Source organism: Oreochromis aureus, linkage group 8 (assembly GCF_013358895.1).
Source record: "Oreochromis aureus strain Israel breed Guangdong linkage group 8, ZZ_aureus, whole genome shotgun sequence".
Taxonomy (NCBI): Eukaryota; Metazoa; Chordata; class Actinopteri; order Cichliformes; family Cichlidae; genus Oreochromis; species Oreochromis aureus.
The window spans coordinates 19,599,229-19,619,507 of record NC_052949.1 but is presented as its reverse complement, the minus strand read 5'-3'; the positions used below and the strand labels follow the sequence as shown (position 1 = coordinate 19,619,507).

Genomic DNA, 20,279 nt, shown 5'->3' with positions numbered 1-20,279 from the left:
GTATTGGTAATTAGTGAGACTGTCATTGACTGGGAAGCCAGACTTCAAGTCTTTGTCACAGAATATCACTTGTGTGTCCTTTTATAGAAGGAACGCGGGAACAATGAGTACAACATATTCTGAGGAGGGCACCTGTCCACCTGTCATTCTGGTCCACAGCCTTAGTAAAAACATGTTGTAATTTACATTTGCCTTTTATTTTCACACCATTGAAAAATAGTAAATGCCAAGAGCTGTTTATCACTCATTTGCAGTAACACACTTTCTAACAGTAAGAAAACTCACAATATATACATTTCTATATAGAGAAATAACTAGACACACACAAAAAATCTTGAATAAAAAATATTATATTTCAAAAACATACATATAAAAAATGATTCAGTCAAAAACTCATGTGACAAATCTTCCAACAAATCTTCCACAAACAACACCGGTTCTACCAAAAATATTTAACTGATGGAACAATCTAAGAAACAGTAGGGTTACATAAAAAAACATAAAACCTAGGTGAAAAATAATGAGCCTGCACAGATCAGGTCAGAGGCCTCGCACTTCCCACAGCAGGATCTCATTATAAGCCACAGAAAAAAGAAGTGTCCCAGAGGGAGAGAACTGGCACGTCTGCAGTGAGTCGCTGTGCTGCAAGAAGTCCTGAAACCTGCCACTTGTTGACTTGATCAGCTTCAGCACTCGCTCTGATAAGACACGAGACACACAGCGAACAATTCATCACTGCACAGAAGCTAAACAATGCAGCTTTAATGTTTTTACTGGAACTATGTGACACGTTTAAAATATAAGCAAACAAACAAACAAGAAAAAAAACCCCTCAGCATTTACCATGTGATCCCACAGCTACAAGATGACTCTTAGAAGACAGGCTAATGCATGTGGCCCAGTGGGGCAAGGAAATTTTCTTGATTATCTGCAAATAGGAATAAAAACAGGCTTCACACACTGTCTGTCTGCAACATTTGCTTTGTATATGTTCATAAAAAATAAGAATAAAAAAAAAAAAGAATCATTCAAAGCACTAATGCAGTGAAGCAAAGAGAAAATGTACAGTGATACCTGTTTTTTAGTGAGGCTATAAAAAGACAGCTCTTTCTCCACTCCGTAGCCGGTGTAAACCACCAGGCTGTGGTCTGCTGGGCAGAAGGAAGCCATGCTGGGTGGCAGGCTGTCACCCTACAAGATATGGAAGGAACAAAAATATTAGATAGAGACAGGTAAAAAAAACAAACAGATTGAGCTTTGTTTTTCTGTTTATTTAAAATGGAAAATGTTTATTAATTAACAAGAGAACTTAAACTCATCATATAAATATGCCTGATGTAGCCAGACAGAGTCATTTTCATATGCAGTCGTTGGCTAGTTGATAGCATATTAAATTCATCAACAAAACCAAACAAACAGAGCCATGTGAGCAGAATTAAAAAGACAGAAACACATGTAACGTAAAGCACATACCCAACATTAAAGATCAGATACTAAAATCTCTTGATGAGTTCAGTGACATTATTTAATATCATATATCATATTTATCCAATAATCACTGTTTTATAGATTTAGCGAAAGAACTAAGAACCTTTTGTCCCTCAGTTCTCTGGCTACCGTATTACAAGCACGAGTGCAAAAAACTTGTTTTCTTGAGGCATCATTTACAGTCACCTCTGGAAAGCGCTCTGGTTGATGTGAATGTACATTACTTTTGTTTAATGTACTCATTAAGAGGAGGAGGAGGGGCAGAAGAATCCTGCTTCTTGGTTTTAACATCTAGATACATCATCGTAACATCAGCATATTATTAGCTCATCATTGTATCATCTGGCAAGTTACAGTAGGAGGGCACTTATCTATACTTATACCAGTCCAGCTGTAGTAGCAGTTTCTATTTATGCACGGATCAAAAATTAATTTCATTTCTTAGCTGCATCAGAAACTTGACATCCCACCCTTAAAAAACCCCAAAACAAAACAAAACATTGAAGTGACATTTCAACTCATTACCATGCACTGTTACTTAAAATACAGATTGTACCGTGAAATGGGCGGGAGCAGGAAATGACAGCCAGTCTAGCAGATTGCACTTGTCCTTCATCCAGTCGGCAGTCCACACACTGACACGCCTGTCAGCGCTCGTGGCCAACCACAGGTCATTTCCTTCCAGCCCAAAATTTTTACACTGGGGACGAGAAGATAAAACTGTGTCAGAAAGGTACTGATGAAAGAAAAATGGTTTTGAGTACCACAAAAGTTAGAGGTCTTGCTTTTAAATAGTTTCACACAGGATCATTAACCCTGTAGCTAATACATTTCTTTGTATGAGAAGCGGGGATTATTGTGCATAATGAGTTTTCAGTGTAAGCAATGAAACGACGTTCGACACCACTTGGGACCAAAAAGAAAGAAAGAAAAAAAAAACGAGTGGGGGTTCACTGATGAATTTTAGTGTTTCTGTCACTGATTAATACTGACTATAGAGTTTATTACCAGTTCACATTTACATCTTCAGCTTCATTTTCACACATGCAGTGGGATTTGCAGACATTACCCCAGAAGAGTGACAATGCACATGCCCAAATGAATCAGACCTCACTTAGCACAAAGTCTATGTGATGTCTAGTTAAGCCCATATGTCAACAGCAAGTGTGTGGGTTATGTGTCCTGCCTGTACGTTGTACCTAGATCACTGTAGCGACAGGTGTGAGAACATGTGCTGTGTGGTCCATGAGCAACATGTGAGGCTAAGTCTCTGCAGAACTTTAAACTTAAGGATGAATATATCCAAAAAGGAATGATTCAGAACACTGTTTTGATTCTGTGACTGGTTTTATTGAAACAACCTCAGCTGCAGGTTGTTTATATATTTTTTTCATATATATTTCTTAATCTCTTCTGGTTGGTTTCCAACATCTGCCACTATTTCTGTTGTTCTAACTTTAGAGAGCTGACCTGTTCATTCACACACTGGATTGTGGTGATCATCGCTCCTTTGTGGTCCTTTATAACTCGAATAGTTGCTCCATTTACCGGGCTGCTGACTGCTACCAGACCATTCTTCCCAGCTGAAAGGATCACATGACCTGTAGAGGGGGGAACAAAAAAAGTTCCAAAGCTACAAATGGATGAAACATTCAATTTTACTGCCAGAACAGTAATGCACAAATGAGCCTTGAGATTCAAGAGCAAGTCCTTCCTGTGAGTATTTTCACTGAACAAAGTGACATAGCCGAAAAATACTATCACACTCTTATTCCTGCAAAGCAGATAAAATGTAAATACACTACATTCAGCTCTCCTCTCTCACCATTAGCTGAGTACTGGATGGCAGAGATCGCCACGTGATGGGGATGTAGCTTCATCTCCATCTCTGTTGAGGCGAGCCGAAAGATCCTTACAGTCCCGTCACTGTATCCCCCAGCCACGTACGTGCTGTCTGCACTGGAAAAAGGGCTCCAGCACACACAGTCACAAGCCTGATGAAGACATGAAACAAATGCATGAGCTGCTTATTAATTTTCAGCTTCAATAATTCTGTAATATTACTGAGATTAGCATCGATATCAGTGTTCATTACATTTTTGCTTTGATGCGTGAAAATAAGTTGGTATAAAAAGTATCCAACACAATGCTTGTGACAAAATCCCCTTTGAGTGTACTCACTCACCTGGTTGAGCACCTGGAACTGCACCACCAGCTCATAGCTCGAGGTTGACCACACCCTCACGCTGCCGTCCTCGCTGCAGGTGGCAAAGTGGCTCTCGTCAAAGCTAAACGCTACGTCATTCACCTGGAGAGCAGAGAACACAGAGACGCAAGTGTTTTCTCTAGCCTGAAGATAACATTCAACAAGCAAACAGAGCATCCTCAGAGATCTTATTAAGACATTTCTGGCATTTTCTTCCTACAGGTTCTGCATATTTTTCACAACAACCCGTTCTGTTGTATCAGGTGCAGATTATTATTGTGATTAATGCCTGCTGTGTATCTCTCTTAAGAGAGAAAAAAGGCTTATAGAAATACCCAAAAAATAAACAAGAGAACAGCGGTGGGAGGTCATTAAACCAGTGAAGCAGATAAACAGACAAATCAATATGTAAATTGAACGTGAATAACCAAAAGCAATGTCAATGAGTCATAGCAAAAAAAGAAGCATTAAATAAAAACTGATCTGATAATGTCAGACTTTTCACAGTCTACTCTTTGTGCTGCAGACAGATTGCACTTACTTAATGACAGGCAGCCTTTGAATTTCACAAAGAAGCCAATTAACTAACGATTAAAGCCTTTAATAATTAATATTTTCTGTTCCTCTGAACTCCAGGGAGTCATTTTTATGTTTTTGCTTAGAACTACCAGAATCTCCAAGTCTCTAATACTTTATAATCATGTAAGTGTTAATTTGGTAGGGGCCTGTTATTTCTTTACTTTATCATTTTTCCCTGTTCAAACAGGATTATGGACTCTATTATCTATTAGCAGGAAAAGCAGAGTGGCAGTAAGGTTTTCTGCTGAGTATAAAAGAGATGATGGTGGGCTAGTTTATTTGAAATGAAGAGGAAATGATTAATAGTCTGCAACATTTGAGCTTGAAGCACTTTAGATTCTTATCATACATGGACTGGACCTGCGAGGGGTATAATCAGCTGGTTGGATTGATTATACCTGCAGCTATACAAATATAAAGAAACATTTTCTAAATGAAGAATGAAAATGGTGTCAAGTCGACATTACAGAGAGCCTTCTGTAAACAACACTGTGCAGGACACATTAGCTCTTTATCAAATCAGTTTTTATAATGATGCTATGTGCAGTTATAGATTTTAACAGTCACATTCATTAATACACATTTAAGGTATAACATGCAATCAGCCCACAAGAACATTATTATTTCTGTGTCATGAGCTAATGATTCCTAAATGTCACACTGGTACCTTAGTTTTGTGGCCGCTGACCAGTCGGATGTTGCTGTTATCTGACCAGTTGATGTACCAGAGGGTTCCTGCCGTGGTTCCAACGATCCCCATGTCCATTGTGTTATCGAACGATGCACTCACTGTTGCCCCATCCAGCATTATCTCTTGCTCCAACACCACTGCTGTCCCACTGAAGCACAGACAGAGGTGCTCATAAGCACTGATCCACCATTAAAATAGAGACAGGTCTCTGTTTTATTCTTTACCTGGTTCTTAATGTTTCAAAAAACACAGAGGTCAGCTTATAAGTGAACTAAGAAGTGAAAAAGAAATCTGCATAAATACTGTTTCTCATTTTTTGTTCTTATTCATAACACAAATAACACTGCTCATTATTAGAGACAGACAGCCAATGACAACCGCTTTATTACGCACATTTTAAGACAACCGCCCAGATAACTTATTTTTATGAAGACAGAGGACAGAAAACAGAAAGCAGACCTAAAGTGAAAAGGGGGGAATGAGTTGGCCCACAGTGAAGGAGAAGTAGTCTGCAAATGTGGAAAATATTTCAAGACTCTATCCGATGATGACAACAAGCTGGCTGAGAGAATGCCAAGTATGTGCAAAACAAATCGAATGTCAGCCAACTTGAAGAACGCTAAATTTTAAACATGGTTAATTTACAAGTTTCTCTTACTTGCACATTTCCACATGAGTTATTTTACCGTGCTCACACCTTCAGCATTCTTCTCTTGACTTACAATATTGAATCGGAGGAAAACTGGCAAAAACTGTCCATAACCTGTGAACTTTTTACCTTTTAATTGGTTGTTTTGCACACACTTGACAAACATCTTTTCTTTCTAACGCTTTCCCCCTCTTCTAGAATTAAAGAGACCTCTGGGATGAGAGATGAAAGATCTTCAGGAATCAAAGATGACCATTTCTCTTCTTTTCTAGAGCTCAAGTCGACCATGACCTCACACAGACTTATGCTCTTCTACCCATTATTTACAAGTCAGTAATATCAAAATATCAAAATACAGAATTGCCTGTAAATACATGCTATGATTATGTGATTGCTCCTGCAACATACTCCCAGACAGTGCAATGGATGAAAGCAGTAAAACAGTTAAACATTATTTACCTTTTGCCCTGTATTCTCGTTAGTAAACTGACTGAGGATTGGATATTAATGAGATGATATAATGAGACAGGAGGGATCATTCAAAATTGAGCAACAGACCTGTCTTCCACACCTCTGCCCTTTTCCTCAGCCTTCAAGCTCTGAACCGCTTCTACCTCCCACAGTCGCAGCCAGCGGGTGTTGCTGCCTGTGAGGAGGCGGTTCCCTCGACACAGCAGCACACCTACACCAAGAAAACACATCAATTCAGTTTCCTGTGGCAGAACCTCTATATCCAAGATATCTCTATCTAAGCTGCACTAGTGATGCTGTTGTGTTTTTTTCCCCTGTGTGGTTAAATGTCATGCTATCATGAACACATGGGGGATTTTGCCTATTTGTACCAATTTCTCCTTCGTCGGCTTCCCAGGTCATTAAGCAGCGCTGCGTTCTAACATCCCAGGTGCAAACATGTCCTTGGTTTGTGCCGGTGAACAGGAAGTCATCCATGTAGTAGCAGAGAGCCGTCAGCTCCACATCACCCACCTCTGCTGGTGTGTTCACCCTCTGGACCTACATGGGTAAAGAGAAAGTCAATGTTTATGTAGCAAAGTAAAGTAAAACCTTCACCCACTCCAAAACTAAATGCATTTCTTTTACATTTAAAATATATGCCTAACACATTTTAAACCAATATATGCCTATAGCTAGACTAAAGTTTCTTGGGAAATTAGCAAATTCTAATTAAGGCTACATTATGTGGCCCAAAGCTCCCGATCAGGTAAGAAAATCTTATTGTGTGTGTGCTTGTGGATTTTTTGTGGTCATTAACCTGGAGGTCTGCATCCTGGCCCTGTGTTTGGATAAAGCAGAAGTATACCCCATCGGTGCCCACGCAGGCCATTTGACTGGCTGCTGACGGGCTGAAGGCAGCATCGTGGATTGGTCCTGATACTCTTACACTTGACAGCATCTGGAAGTTCCTAGTGCTCCACAGAGCCACTTCCGGGTCAGAGAAGTCTCCTGTGTAATGGTGAAGAATCACAAGCCAGTAGCAGAGTTATACGATTTGCAGCAGATGAGACGATTGCTGTCAGCTACTTTATCAAGTATAATACGGTACAAACACAAAGAAAAGAAAACTTCAACTGCAATCGGATACAACACTGACCAACAGAGAGAAAGAAACGATCATCCCGGGAAAACGCAAGACACTGGACGGCGCCGCTGTGGTAGGAGACACTGTGACGACACGTTCCACTCTGCACGTCCCAAATGGAGATAAGGCTCCTGCTGGAGTTAGTGCCACCAGCCGATGCTATAGTCTGAGAAAGAGATCAAGACACAAACAACAAAATACACAGTTGATTCATATTGCTGACAGTTACATCACATAGCTCTCAGTAATGGTAGTATTACACTCTCAGAAAAAAAAAACAAAAAATGACTCTCACATTGTTGTGGAGGAATTTTGACCTACTTTACTTTACAACATTGCTTCAGTTGATTTAGGTTTGTGGGCATTTGTTTGTGCACAGCTCTCCAAAGGTCCTACTTGAGGTCAGGTTGAGGTCTGGACTTTGACTGTGCTATTGTGACACTCTAATTACTTTCTTTTTCAGTCATTCTGTTGTACTGATAGATTTGCTGCTGTGCTTGGGATCATTTCAGCCAGGCTGTAGCTGCTGTCCCCACATTTGACCCTAGAATGCTTTGATAAATATATCTCCTGTTCATGGTCGACTCAATGACTGCAGGGTACCCAGGTTCCTCTGGCTTTTGTCAGGCCAAACAACAGTTGCCTTCTTGGATACAAAGCAAAAAAGTGTAATCTTCTAGAAACTTTTCATATAATACAACTCTAGTTCCCTATATGTGGATTCATGTTTAATTAAATATAATTATCAATCACCATTTGGTTGTGGTCACTTTCCCTCTCGTTTCTCTTTGCTTTTATTAGAGAAGCCTTTTCATAATGACCAGGAGTGTTTGGTTTCAGCACACAACTAAAAAATTTGCTTATTTTGTACCTTGATCACAGCAGACCACACCTGATGGTCCACCAGTCATTTCTTATCAGATAATATTTCAGATAACATACCTGTAAAGTTTGAGTACTGAGTTTGGAACTAAAAAAAAAAAGTTACCTGTGCATCATTTGTAACCGCAAGACAAGAGATCTCTTCTCTGTGGCCCTGCAAGTGTCTCTGACTTCCTGTATGAAGATCCTCCACGACCACCACACATCCGCAAGAGTATGCAAATAAACCTGCAACGGAAAATAACTGCTGGGTTTAAGCAATGCCATACTCAGTGGCTTGTTTTAAAAGCTGGTATGAGTAGAAAAGTGTTTAGTGCATTTGATTTCAAAGTTGGATTTTTACTTAAGTTTCAATAGTAGTACCCAGTGTGCTTTAGGTTACTTTTATTTGTTTAATCAACCCTAAGTTCATACCATAACTCTGATTTCACACAATATTTTCAGTTTTTCTTTTATGTTTTTCTTTCAGAATATCATCTTAACCTTGGTCGGGGCTCCACACCATGTTGCCACGCCCATTGCCATTGTAGCCAATCACTGCTTTGAGCTTTATGCCTTCTTCTTGCGCATCTGGAGCTACAACAGACTAGAAGAGAGAAGAAAATAAGACAGGACAGCAAATCTACAGAAGCATATTGTGGCTGCAGTCTCTGTTTACCTGATCAAGTGATGAGGTCTTGAAACGTGGGATAAAGTGCTTGTAACAGTCTGGACGTACTGGCTTCTTTTGTTTCAACTCAGCTGAAAGGCAAAACGGCACCAATTTAAAAAACAAAACAAACAAAAAAAAATAAATGAGAAAGCTAAACAACAGCATTTATAATACCAAAAAACCCCAAAAACATTGCATTTACAAGTGTCCATATAGCTGCTATTTAGGGGAGAGCCGTTGATCAGATCTGTCACTTTGAGGAAGGAGACAGCAGGTCTGGGATCAGAGGAAAGACCTGAACCAGTCTCTGGTGCTGTTGCAGTTGGGATTGTCTTTGCTGAGGTGTCACCACAAGAAGACAAGGACCCCAAATCTGAGTGAGACAGAAAAAAACTGGTGCTTTAAAAGCAAACTTGACAAAAATTATTAATGGCAATAACTCTAACAATTAAAAATCTAAAAACAGACTGGTTTATCAGTTTCTCAGAGCAAACCATCAGCATAAGTCTGTGCACACATTCCCAGTTTGATCAGCTAATCATACAGTCCACCACAGACAGGATCTACAAGCGGAAGCAAACAAACGAAAAACAAATTTACCTCGGTGGCCAACCCGGTCAATGCCGCTGATGTCCAGTCGTGGTGGTGGTGAGGAAGGGAGCGGCGCCGTCTTTCGAGGCATACCGTTGGACAATTGTATATCATCAACTTCAGCGTCTGTTAAGTTGTTATATAAAATTGCAAGACCAAATATTTATTTCAAATTTGTAAAAGCAAAAGAATAAGATCCATTTCAGCAAGACTGAACTGGAGCAAACTAAATATGTCACCTAGTTTCGGAGCTGAAGCGTAGCTTATTTTGAAAGGTGAGCTGTGAGTGAAGACAGAGACAAATAAATATGAACCAATATAGGTTATAAACATTTGTTAAGAGGACTCAGAGTGATTATTACCAACTGTGAGCTGAAGAGTTTACAGGATTTGCCAGGAAGTCCCAAAGAAATATGGCGTCCCCAACTGAGACCACTCCCAGCTGGTCAGGGGTGAAGCTAAGCTGGCGAATAGGATGACTGTGGCCTATGAACATCTGGTAGAAATAAACACATTTAACTTCACAACATTAACTCCTAAAACATCAGCCTCCTACTACTGTCTGTTATCTACAGCTGACATACTTTCTACAATCCTCATCAATAATAACGCAATGTGAAACATTACTGTACAACTGTAACCACTCAATACTTGCAAAACTATAACTACAATCAGACAATTGCATGAAATAATATGATCCATTACAGTAAAATCTTGACATAAAACACTGACATAATAAGCCATTTTTAGACTTTTTCAACATGTATGCTTCACCCATACTTGTAAAATAAGGCAGCAAGCACAACTTTATCAAACACTTAGTAATACTTTATAATACAGCCCATGTCTAAGGGCATATTTCCTTTTTATCAAATATCAATGTACCTTAGTTTGAAAGTAGGCCTGGGCCTAATTAAAAATAAAAAACTAAAAATATTTCACAGTTTTACATTGTAAATACAACACTGTACTTTTCAGGGTGCGGGCCATATGATGGAGGGGTTTAAACTTTCCTAACTTCAAGGTGTTTTACTTTTGAAATTTACATTTGAACAGAAAAGTCAGACTTGGCTCCATCACTATAAGGTCACATGGGGATGCAAATGTTGATGCTAATTTCTTTCTTTATCTTTCTAAGTGATAACAGTCCTTATCACATTTATTTTCATGAAATAAAAGAACAATAGACCAATAGAACATCTATCATGGACATCAACATAATGAATATTAAACAAAGATGTAAAAAGGCCCGATTAATCCACTCCTTGATGTGACACGCACCCCAAAAAGTATGGCGTGTATACAATGTAAAATGCACAGTACATGTACAGTATAAATATTTGGTTGCTTCCTGCACAAAACTGTCTCTTACTCTAGCGTCTCGACTTTAAGCATTAATTGGAAGAAATTATATTGTAATTTAAAATAAAATACATTTAAATTTCATGTAATTATATTAATCATTGTTATATATAATCATATTGAAATTACACCCTTTGTCATGAGCTGTATTGTAAAGTTTTACCAAGTACTTTAGTTGGTAGTATTTGTTCTAAAGAGTCTAAGTTACTCTTTTGTTGACTACCTGTGAGTTAGTATCAAGCTGCATGTTATAATCCCACACTTTCACAGCATTGTGTCCGGCTGTCAGCAGGAATCGACCATCGTCACTCACAGCCAGGGACGAGCAGTGGTGTTTATGCACTTTAGACAGCTGTCAGAAGGACAGAAAAACAACACTCAGAAACAAACGGATATAAACTGTGTTCATAAAACTATAGAATAATATCTTAGTTACTATATTATGACGTTTTTACAAACTTCTAAGCTTCTTTCTTGTAGCACCATATAGCTCCTAAGAGAAAGCCAACCCCGGGCAACTCTTTGTTATTAGAAACATGTTTTTGTGGACTGTGCATGATCTCAATAACTGGTAAAAGGTAAAACTATACCTCTTTGCAAACCTTACACTTTAAGATTACTACTAGTGAGTGAATAGGGCTACCTTTCAAATAGAAAAACTCAGTTTTTATGTTTTTTAACGAGTCTTTCTATCTCCCATGTTTCTGTCTTAAGCAAATTCTCAGTCTTGGAACCACTCAACAAGTAATTTTTGGATTTCACGACAAAGCTTGGCAGTTACCTCTCGGAGGAGGCGGCCTGTCTTGGTGCAAACCCAGAGGATCTTGTTACCGGATGTGGCAACCAACAAGTGTTTGGTGGAGGCCGGAGGGAAGCAGACCTTCAGGGCAGAATCCAGACGGGGACTCTCTACATCCAAAATACTGACATCTACATGTAGCAGCTACAGAAGAAGTAATGTGTCAGTGTGGACAGCGTAAGACAGAAGAACCCAGACACTAATGCTCAAGGTGAAAAGTGCAGATTGTACGGTGTGAGAGTTGACCTCATCAAGAGTCCGTGCGTCAGCAATGGTGACAGTGTACTCCGAGGGACCGACAAAAGCCAGGCAGCGACTGTCGCTGCTTACTGTGAGCGCGTCTGGAGCGCGCTCAGTGCCTCGAGCCACCACATTACCTAACCGAAAAGGTGTAGAGTGTCAAGCCAACTTATATTTGTAATTTAAAATAGTCTAAGTAATTGACCATGTTCAAGCAAATAAAAAACAATATCTACATAACGCTGTTGTTCCTACTAGAAGTGCAATGAATGAAAATCAGCACTTTTGCTGCAATAAATAAACGTTAGATAAAAAACTAATCCAAAGGAGAAGAAAAGACAGAAAAACAGAGAAACACTTGACAAAAAATAACAGCTTTTAAGCTTTGTGGGCAGAAAAATCCAACATGTGGCTCTGCAGCAGCTTGCAGCAGCAGGTTGATAGAGATAAGAGTTCAGTTTACCTATACTTTTTCTAAAACTAACAACCAAACTAAAAGTCTGGTTTACGTGTTATCTCATAGGCTTTTAAAATTAAATAGTACATGTAATGGCACAGTGACTTATGGTGTACTAAGAATAACTTTAAGTGGTTGTTTGTATACATACACACAACTTTGATGACACTGTGCTCTTCCTCAGAGGAGTTATAAAGTGCCAGAGACCCCTGTGAGTCGGCGCTGTACATGAACTCGCCGTCTGGAGAAAAGGCGAGACCCACCACTTCACCTCTGTGCTGCCTGTGTAAAAATAAATAAATATAAATTGAAAAAGCTTCTTCACTGCCACCGGTGTCGACTCCGGGCTAGTTAAAACGTACTTATGATCCGCCAGCAGCTTGGCACTGGAGATTGCAAAGACTCTGACCATGCCAGAGCTGAAACCACAGGAGAAGATCTGCTCCCCCGGATGGAAGGCTACAGAGCAGGGGCTGTCTTCCGACACAAAATCATACAGCTGAACACAAGACAAGAGAAACATTGATCTGATCAATAAATGTGCCAATGGTAATGGGGACAGTTTCTGTATATTTGTTTTCCTTTTTAGTTAGACCTGGTGGAGGGAATCCATATTCCAGATTCGCACTGTGCCATCAGAAGAGGCTGTTGTGAGATGCCGATGAATGCCGTCGACGCTGAAGCCGAGCACAGTGTCTGTATGTGACCTCATCAGTGTGTTGTAACCACGGCTGCTCACATCAAGGAAGCCCAGGTTACCGGTAGAGGTGGCAGCTAGGACGCGAAGGCTGTCAAATGAGATTAGCGCCATACTCACAGGTCCCTCATGCTCTGGAAAAAATACAAATAATGTACATAGCCGGCTATTTTTAAACAGCCCAGGATCACCAACAGTTAGCCACACTAACAGCGGAAAATGCTGTAGCTGCTGTACTCCTTGATGGAGAGCCTGTAGAGGTGAGCTGTGGCTGCTTCAAATTCAAATCCGCTCATACACCGAAACTCCTGAAGACGGAAACTGAGTGTATCGAGTTCAACGATTTCTCATATCAGGCAAATACTGCGCATACTCTTAATTTAAACACCACTGAAACAGAGAGTACACTTAAAGCTTAGCTTAACCTCATCCATCCATCTACAATGTCATAAAAGTAGTGAGAATGTTTTAATTCAGTTATCTAATGTGTGTCTATAACATTAGTTAAGTCAGAAAGGCATGAGAAACAAAAACATAAATAAATCTTACCCATCCAAGCTCTAAATATTCATCACCTAAAGATTAAATCACTGCCTCTGGTAACTGTTAGCTAAAGGTGAATGTTAGGCCATCTCATGACTGCGCCTACCAGCTTCCAGGAAGACTGTAGAAAAATCAAAGGGCCAGAGCCGCAAGAAGCCATCTTCAGAGCCTGTGGCGCAGAATGACGAGGACACACTGATGCTGTTGATGGCAATGCCTGGACCTGGGATGGGATGCACACAGTCACATTATGGTCGTTTGACTTACTTTTTCAGGTGGGGGTTAATCATGTAAATGATCAAATGTTAAATTGAAGACATAAGTTAAGTTTAGATAATGTCACCTGAAGAGAAACACGACTGTGAATTCTAACGACCCACCTGTATTAAAAGTCCATTTCTCTCTGCGGTCAGCATGTTGCATCTGTGCAGGTAACAGCCTCCTCACATTTTTAATAACAACGCTGCTGTAGTCTATTTCAAAGATATGCCCACTCCGAGTGCTGGCGTATCTATGGGGAAAAAGTTACAGAGCAAACATGTTCAGTGGAGTCTGATTAGTTTCACACTTTTCCTGAAGTTAAGAAGAGCTGGATGCTGATTTGTTCGCTCACAGTGTTCGATCATCAAGATGCTGCTCGTCAGAGTTTCCCTCCTCAAAGGCCACATCTGTGAAATCCAGTGTTTGGTATTCATCCAGGTTGACTGGACAGGAACGCAGTGTGCCATTCCGCACTCGCCACAGACGAATATTTCCCAGACCACATGACACCATCCTAAAAGCAGCACACTTGCAGATTATCCCATCGTCTCCATTCTCGACTACACTGCGATACACTTAATTTTTCACACACTGCTTCTGCATTTTTATTTGTTTTTAATAAATAATTAATGGCAGAGTGTACTGTTGTTCATCTGAGGTTGAATTGTTATAAATGATGAGTCGATATGTAAAACCTTAGCAGTGACAGAGGGTGTAATTCCTGTTACAACTGTCTTTGCAGAAAACTCACTCCATAAGGAAGTTTTCATTCTTTGGCTCTTCCTCACACTCTCCACAACACTGTGTGCAGTGTGACTCTTCGCATGCCTGCATTTAAATCTGATAAACCTTCACCTGTTTGCAGCTTATGAAGAGCTTCACAAGATCCCACATGATGTCAGCACTAGAGATCAAACTGATCAGCCTTCAGAGGGCAGTGTCCTCAAAGCTTCCAACAGCTGAGAGTGACAATCCATTCGTTGCAGACTAATAGCATGATGCTATACAGTATGGTAGAATGTTTGATTTAATGTCAACATTTACACTAGACTGTAGCATACATGAGTACAAATGACAAAACATACGTATGCAGTACGGAGGGTACCTTGTATCGTCAAAGAAGGCGACCTTCATGGTGTGAATGTCCACATCTGTGTGCGTTTTGGCCAAGATGGACACCTCTCCACCTTTGCTAACATTCAGAGTGTTCCACACCACCACCATCTGTAAAATAACACACAGAAGCAATCACCCGACAGCTTTGCAGAATCAGACTCCAACAAGAAGAGCCATTTATAGCATGATAAAAATACAGTGGGTCAGTTTGGGTTAATAATATCAAAAGCTTCTTAGAATTGTTTCATCTTGATCTAACGACATCTGTGACTCTACATCTAGAGTTAATTCTTTTCATACAAGGCCTTGGATTTTCATAAGATTTGAATGAATGAAACTCACTGTTTTATTGTGCTTATCTTTACCAACTCCACAGAGAATACCACCGCCGTAGGAGAAGCTTCAAAATAGGAAGAGATGAATAGAAGAAAAATCTAATTTAGCAAAACAAGGTTTTTAACAAACTTACACGTTATTGTTCTGTGTGATTGCAGTCGGTTACCTAAGACAGGATAATGAATGTGCATGAGTCCTGAACATGGCCACACAGTTTGCTTTGTTATAGTTCCACACCCGAACTACACTGTTGTTGCCAGTTTGTGCTGAGGCCAGGAGGGTTGTGTTGCCATTAAAAGCCAGCGCAGACACCTACAAAGACACCAAGTGTAATATTGAATTTTAAGTATCTTATTTTGGATGTTTCACATTGCTGAGTTGGAGCAGCACACTGGATCTCATTTACTTTATCGGTGTGGCCGATGAAGAATCTCTGCTGGTTAGAGGATATCTTCATAGAGACGATAATTGCATGGCACGGATACACCACTTCATCACCTGATTTGGACCAAAGGGCCTACGGTACAATGAAGTGCAGCTATTAAAATTGTTTTCAGGATTGATGGTTATGTGTTTTATTTAGGGGTTTAATTCCAGAGGACCATACACATTTAAAAGTAGCTCCTCCAAAGCCGATGATTCGATTGAGCCTGAGAATCGGATCTGGGAGCAGCTTCTAAAAGAAAGAGCAGAAAAAAAACAAATGCTAAGATTTTAGAAACAAACCGCGTCCCGGCGGCTGTTTTCATTTCAATCTCCACCCTTTTACCTGCTGTTTGGCTTCTCTGGACAGTGACAGACCCACAGGCCGTGGAACAGGAGTGCACACAAACTGGAACATAACAAGGTCGACAGGTTTTCTCAAGCTCACACACAACTGTACAAAGAGCACCGAAGGACAAATACAGTAAAAAGTACAAAGAATGGAATGTGCTATATAACAGGGCATCTTAAGCTTGCACATTTATTTTAACAGGAGGACTGAAGCATCACCTCATCTTCACTTTCTTCCCCGTGTTTGCTCAGGCCTTCCTCAGCGTGCACATACACATGAACTCCACCATCATCAGCCTCAGAAGGCGGCCTGGACGCGAGTTTGTGTGAACCGGAGGATGCCAACAGGTCATTCTGGTGAGTGGAGACTACACCCAGCTCAGGTATGCTGGCCACCACAGGGGTGTTATTTCTTGATAGCTAAGAAGACAATAACATACATAGAAAGATGTATACTAAAAAAAAGAAGAAAAAAACAATCATAAGCCTCCGCCTAATTATATACTTGGAGTGAAAACTGGTCCAATTGAAAGCTCTCTCTGCTTGGACTAATTTCTTCTTATTTGTGTGTCTATATTTGTAAGAATGACAACCAGTACAGCAAATGCTCTCACAGTATTTTTACTAATGACTATCTGAAGAGAGAAATGAGGAAAAAGGGGCTTTTAAAAGTGGTCTGGTTACATCTGGTTACAATACAGGAGTTTAAATCTGTTTTAAAGGGGTGAGAAAATAGTTCATTTGGTCAGAGTGACTTGTTTTGATGTTGCTCATGTAATGACCTGTTACCGCACATGATTCAGATGTTTACCCGTACTGAATGTCAGCTGTATTTTTTTCCTTCACGTGTTAAATGTAATATTTATTGTAATTTATGCCGCCCTCTTGGCCTGGTCTCTCTTTAAAAAAGGATTCTTAATCTCAAAGATACATATTTCCTTTATTTTTCCAGGTAACAGTATCTGTACTAGTCACCATGGAAGGAAAAACGTGCTAAATGTTATCAGTCTTACTAATTTTGGGCTGGTGATCTGGTGGATGAGGGACACACGATCTTGAACTGGTTTGCTGAGGCTGGGAGTAGACCCTGGAGAATACAATGGAAAATGGAAACCAGTCATCTACAATACATTACTACTGGTATTATTACCTTGATGAACAAAAGCACCTCAGATTCCACATCCCATGAATCAGGCATGTAATATGGAGCCAGTAGTTTCATTTTCTTTGAGTTAAGACTTAATTTAACACCAGAAAGAAAGCACCGATTTAAGCATAATTGTGTTTTGAGGTGAGGCGAGCTCTTTCTATATTTTATTTATTTTTTATATTTTATTTATTTTTTTATATTTGGTGAGGAGTGTCCTTTTCATCACTTACGGCGCTCTGACTGTGGACTGCCTTTTTGAATGGAGTCAAATGGTAACTTTGTTCCTTCAGAGGGAAACCTGTTGGGTTAGGAAAAGTTGAATGACTTTGTAGCAGTGGTAAAGGCAGAGAGCCTAAACGACTTTGCAAATGAAGAAGTTGTTGATATGGATTACAAATATTTAGCTTGTCTATGAGACTAATCTTTAATAATGTGCACCAAAATTTCAGTTTTTGTATCAAGAAAAGTGTTTTTTCTGGACTTTGCCTTAAACTGAATATCTATAGCTGTACCTGATGTAATCATACAGGTCATGCCAGGAGCCTCCCTTGGGCACAGGAAATGACATCTCTCTGGGTATGGCACCTGTTCCCTGAGACGAGGTCAGACCCATTAACTTAGCTTGACTGAAGGAAACTCCTGTTAAAAGATAATAACAATGAATAAGCAATGATTGGGTTAAAGATTTTAAAAGCTTCAACATGTGTGTCTGTGTGCAGCTGTATTTCATCATCTTTGCTCGTTGAATTGACTGGTTTTGCATTTTTCTGTTCAGAGACACAGAAAAACACTGTCCAGTTTTCTTTTTCATAACTTGATCTGGCCTTTAATTATAACAATTAAAAAAAACAAACATATGTATACATATATATATATATATCTCTATATATACATATATATATATATATCTCTATATATATATATCTCTAATATATATATATATATATATATATATATATATATATATATATATATATATATATATATATATATATATATATATATATATATATAACTCTAGGTACATTTTGCCTTTTGCTCGCTAGCCATTTTAAACGAAAAACAACCAACAACTCTCTAATACAGAAACTAACTGCACATATAAAGTATACACATATACAGTAAGACGTCCATTGTTTGAAAGTCTTTGCCCTCACCTGGGTCTAGCAGTAAGTCACTAGTAAACATGTTTTTCACTGTCATGTTGGCACATAACTTGATGTTCTTCAGGTGACTGTAGGAGCGGCTGAGGTAGTCAGAAAGCGTGAGCTGCAGGTCCAGCATCAGACACGTCCAGCGCACTGATGTCGGAGCTGGACCCACCAAACCTATATCAAATAAAAATGTGTGATTTTTACAAAGTAACCGTCCTTCTGTATTAAATAAGAATACTTTTATATGATTTCTAAGAGTCCACAAGCTCATTAAAAAAGCGTCTGAGGGCATAGCTCAAGTAAGCAGTAGGGTTGTTTTCTCATAGACTTTGATACAAAAGCAGAGATGAGGCTTCTTTATGCAATCAAACCGACACCCCTCTAAGTCAGCACTTAGAAATAATGCTGATTTAAGGCATTTCTGCATTTGCTTAACTTTTTAGATCCTTCTTATACAATCTGTGCACATACTGGAAATGGCTTAAATATACCAGGCAGCGTGAGTGTGTATAGTTTTTACCCCGTCTTGCAGATTTAGCTGTGTTTTCATAAACTGAATCCTTTGCAGCTCCACACAGGAAAGGAAACTGAAGCCATGTAGCTGTGGACTTGAACTCCTTGAACATGTTGGAAAAGGAAATACGGATAACCTGGCCTTCCTATAAAACACAGCACAGATAAAGAGGGAAAGAAGTCTTCATTTCTCTGAGCAAAAATGAATGATATGCACAATGGATCATGTAGCCAAATAAGGGATGATACCCCTGCAGCGACATCCAGGTGGACCACAAAGTATTTGCCGGGGGTCGGCCTGAAGAGGAGGTAGAAGAAGCGTCCTGTCAGCCCCAGGGACTGGCTGCTGTTTTTGGGAAGCAGGATGTAGCTGTTGGCAGGAACAGGGCCCCTGATCCTGAACACCGGACACTTCAGTGTCTTATCCTGGGAGATGCAATGTTGGGCAAAACATTTAAACAATTCTATTTATCTTTAGAAAAACTAATTCTCAACCTGTGTGAGGAGACAACCTAGTCTCTACTGATTTCATAAGGGTAATTCAGGCAAGTCTAGTGTGTACAAAGTTACCGTGTATGCCGACACATCCCCCTCTTTTGCCGACCTCTTCCACTCTTCAACTCGGACATATTTGAATATGTTAACGTAGGGATGCTGCCAATCTGCACAATTAGAAAAGCTTGAGTTAGGTTTAACTAGTTATTAACAGCGTTTAACTCTCGTTTAAAATCAGGGTTTCTGTCTCTCTTTCTTCGTTGTTGTATTTCATATGTTCAAACCTTTAAAGTGCACTTTACCTTTGTAGGCCATTGATGAATGCAGCAAACAGAAAATCCACCTGTTGATATCCCAGTCTGGAAGTTAGCTAGCAAGGAGACAGTTAACTAAATAACCGGGAAAGTTCCTTCTGCCTTCTCCAGAGCTCAAAGCAAAACATAACCTTTTATTGTTCACATCATAAGATGCGGGGCTTTCCAGTTTTCCCGGTACCGTGTAAACAGCAGCTCGTTCAACCGTACATAGCTGTTATTTGCTTCCCGCTCCAGCCTCCGCCGTTGCCAACGACAGCACGACGGCCATGACGTCATGACGCATGCAAGCGGGTTGCTTCCTTCTTCTTCTTCCCTCGGTTTCACATGGCAGTATGCACATGTGATCCCCCTTTCGGTCCAGAGTTGTGTCCAGCAATGCACAATCTGTATCCAAAGTAAAGATACTGTATGTTCTATGAGTCTTTTTGATATCTATGGATCGCATTAATTTTTTAACAATTACTGCAACAAATTTTGCACATTTGCCTTCTTCCCATAAAGCAAAGCTGGGTTTTTCAATCCCTGTACTCCTGGGTGATAACATTTATAGAAGAAAATTAATAATGAAAAAAGCAAACTATATCACAGGACATCTTGCAAAGAGGACTCTACATCGAGTTTTCGTGTAGAACTACTTTTTCTTTTAAATTTGTGATCTAGTTTGTGACTTGACTTGATCGAACTGTTCTTGTTTTTACTTGACGACAGTTTATTTTACTCATTGGTCATA

The 20,279-nt window shown here is 39.7% G+C and overlaps 1 protein-coding gene across 1 annotated transcript; it reads right to left on the bottom strand.

Moving 5' to 3' along the window:
* Nucleotides 1-334: 334 nt before the first annotated feature.
* Nucleotides 335-19,809, bottom strand: wdr90 (WD repeat domain 90). Its single transcript, XM_031739378.2, has 43 exons — nt 19,535-19,809; nt 19,308-19,399; nt 18,987-19,163; nt 18,745-18,883; nt 18,228-18,398; nt 17,583-17,709; nt 17,301-17,368; nt 16,934-17,007; nt 16,140-16,340; nt 15,916-15,978; nt 15,754-15,822; nt 15,553-15,663; nt 15,313-15,458; nt 15,153-15,210; nt 14,800-14,918; nt 14,047-14,208; nt 13,814-13,944; nt 13,540-13,656; nt 12,789-13,024; nt 12,556-12,692; nt 12,345-12,475; nt 11,743-11,873; nt 11,479-11,640; nt 10,921-11,049; nt 9,698-9,831; nt 9,575-9,615; nt 9,345-9,461; nt 8,947-9,117; nt 8,751-8,833; nt 8,576-8,678; nt 8,199-8,320; nt 7,223-7,376; nt 6,884-7,074; nt 6,456-6,624; nt 6,172-6,295; nt 4,941-5,112; nt 3,674-3,796; nt 3,314-3,482; nt 2,959-3,089; nt 2,045-2,188; nt 1,075-1,191; nt 844-928; nt 335-698 (listed from the first exon to the last, which is right to left on the bottom strand). The coding sequence occupies exons 1-43, from the start codon at nt 19,545-19,547 to the stop codon at nt 541-543; spliced, it is 5,472 nt and encodes a 1,823-aa protein (XP_031595238.1). The 5' UTR covers nt 19,548-19,809; the 3' UTR covers nt 335-540.
* Between the last annotated feature and the right edge of the window lie 470 nt (nt 19,810-20,279).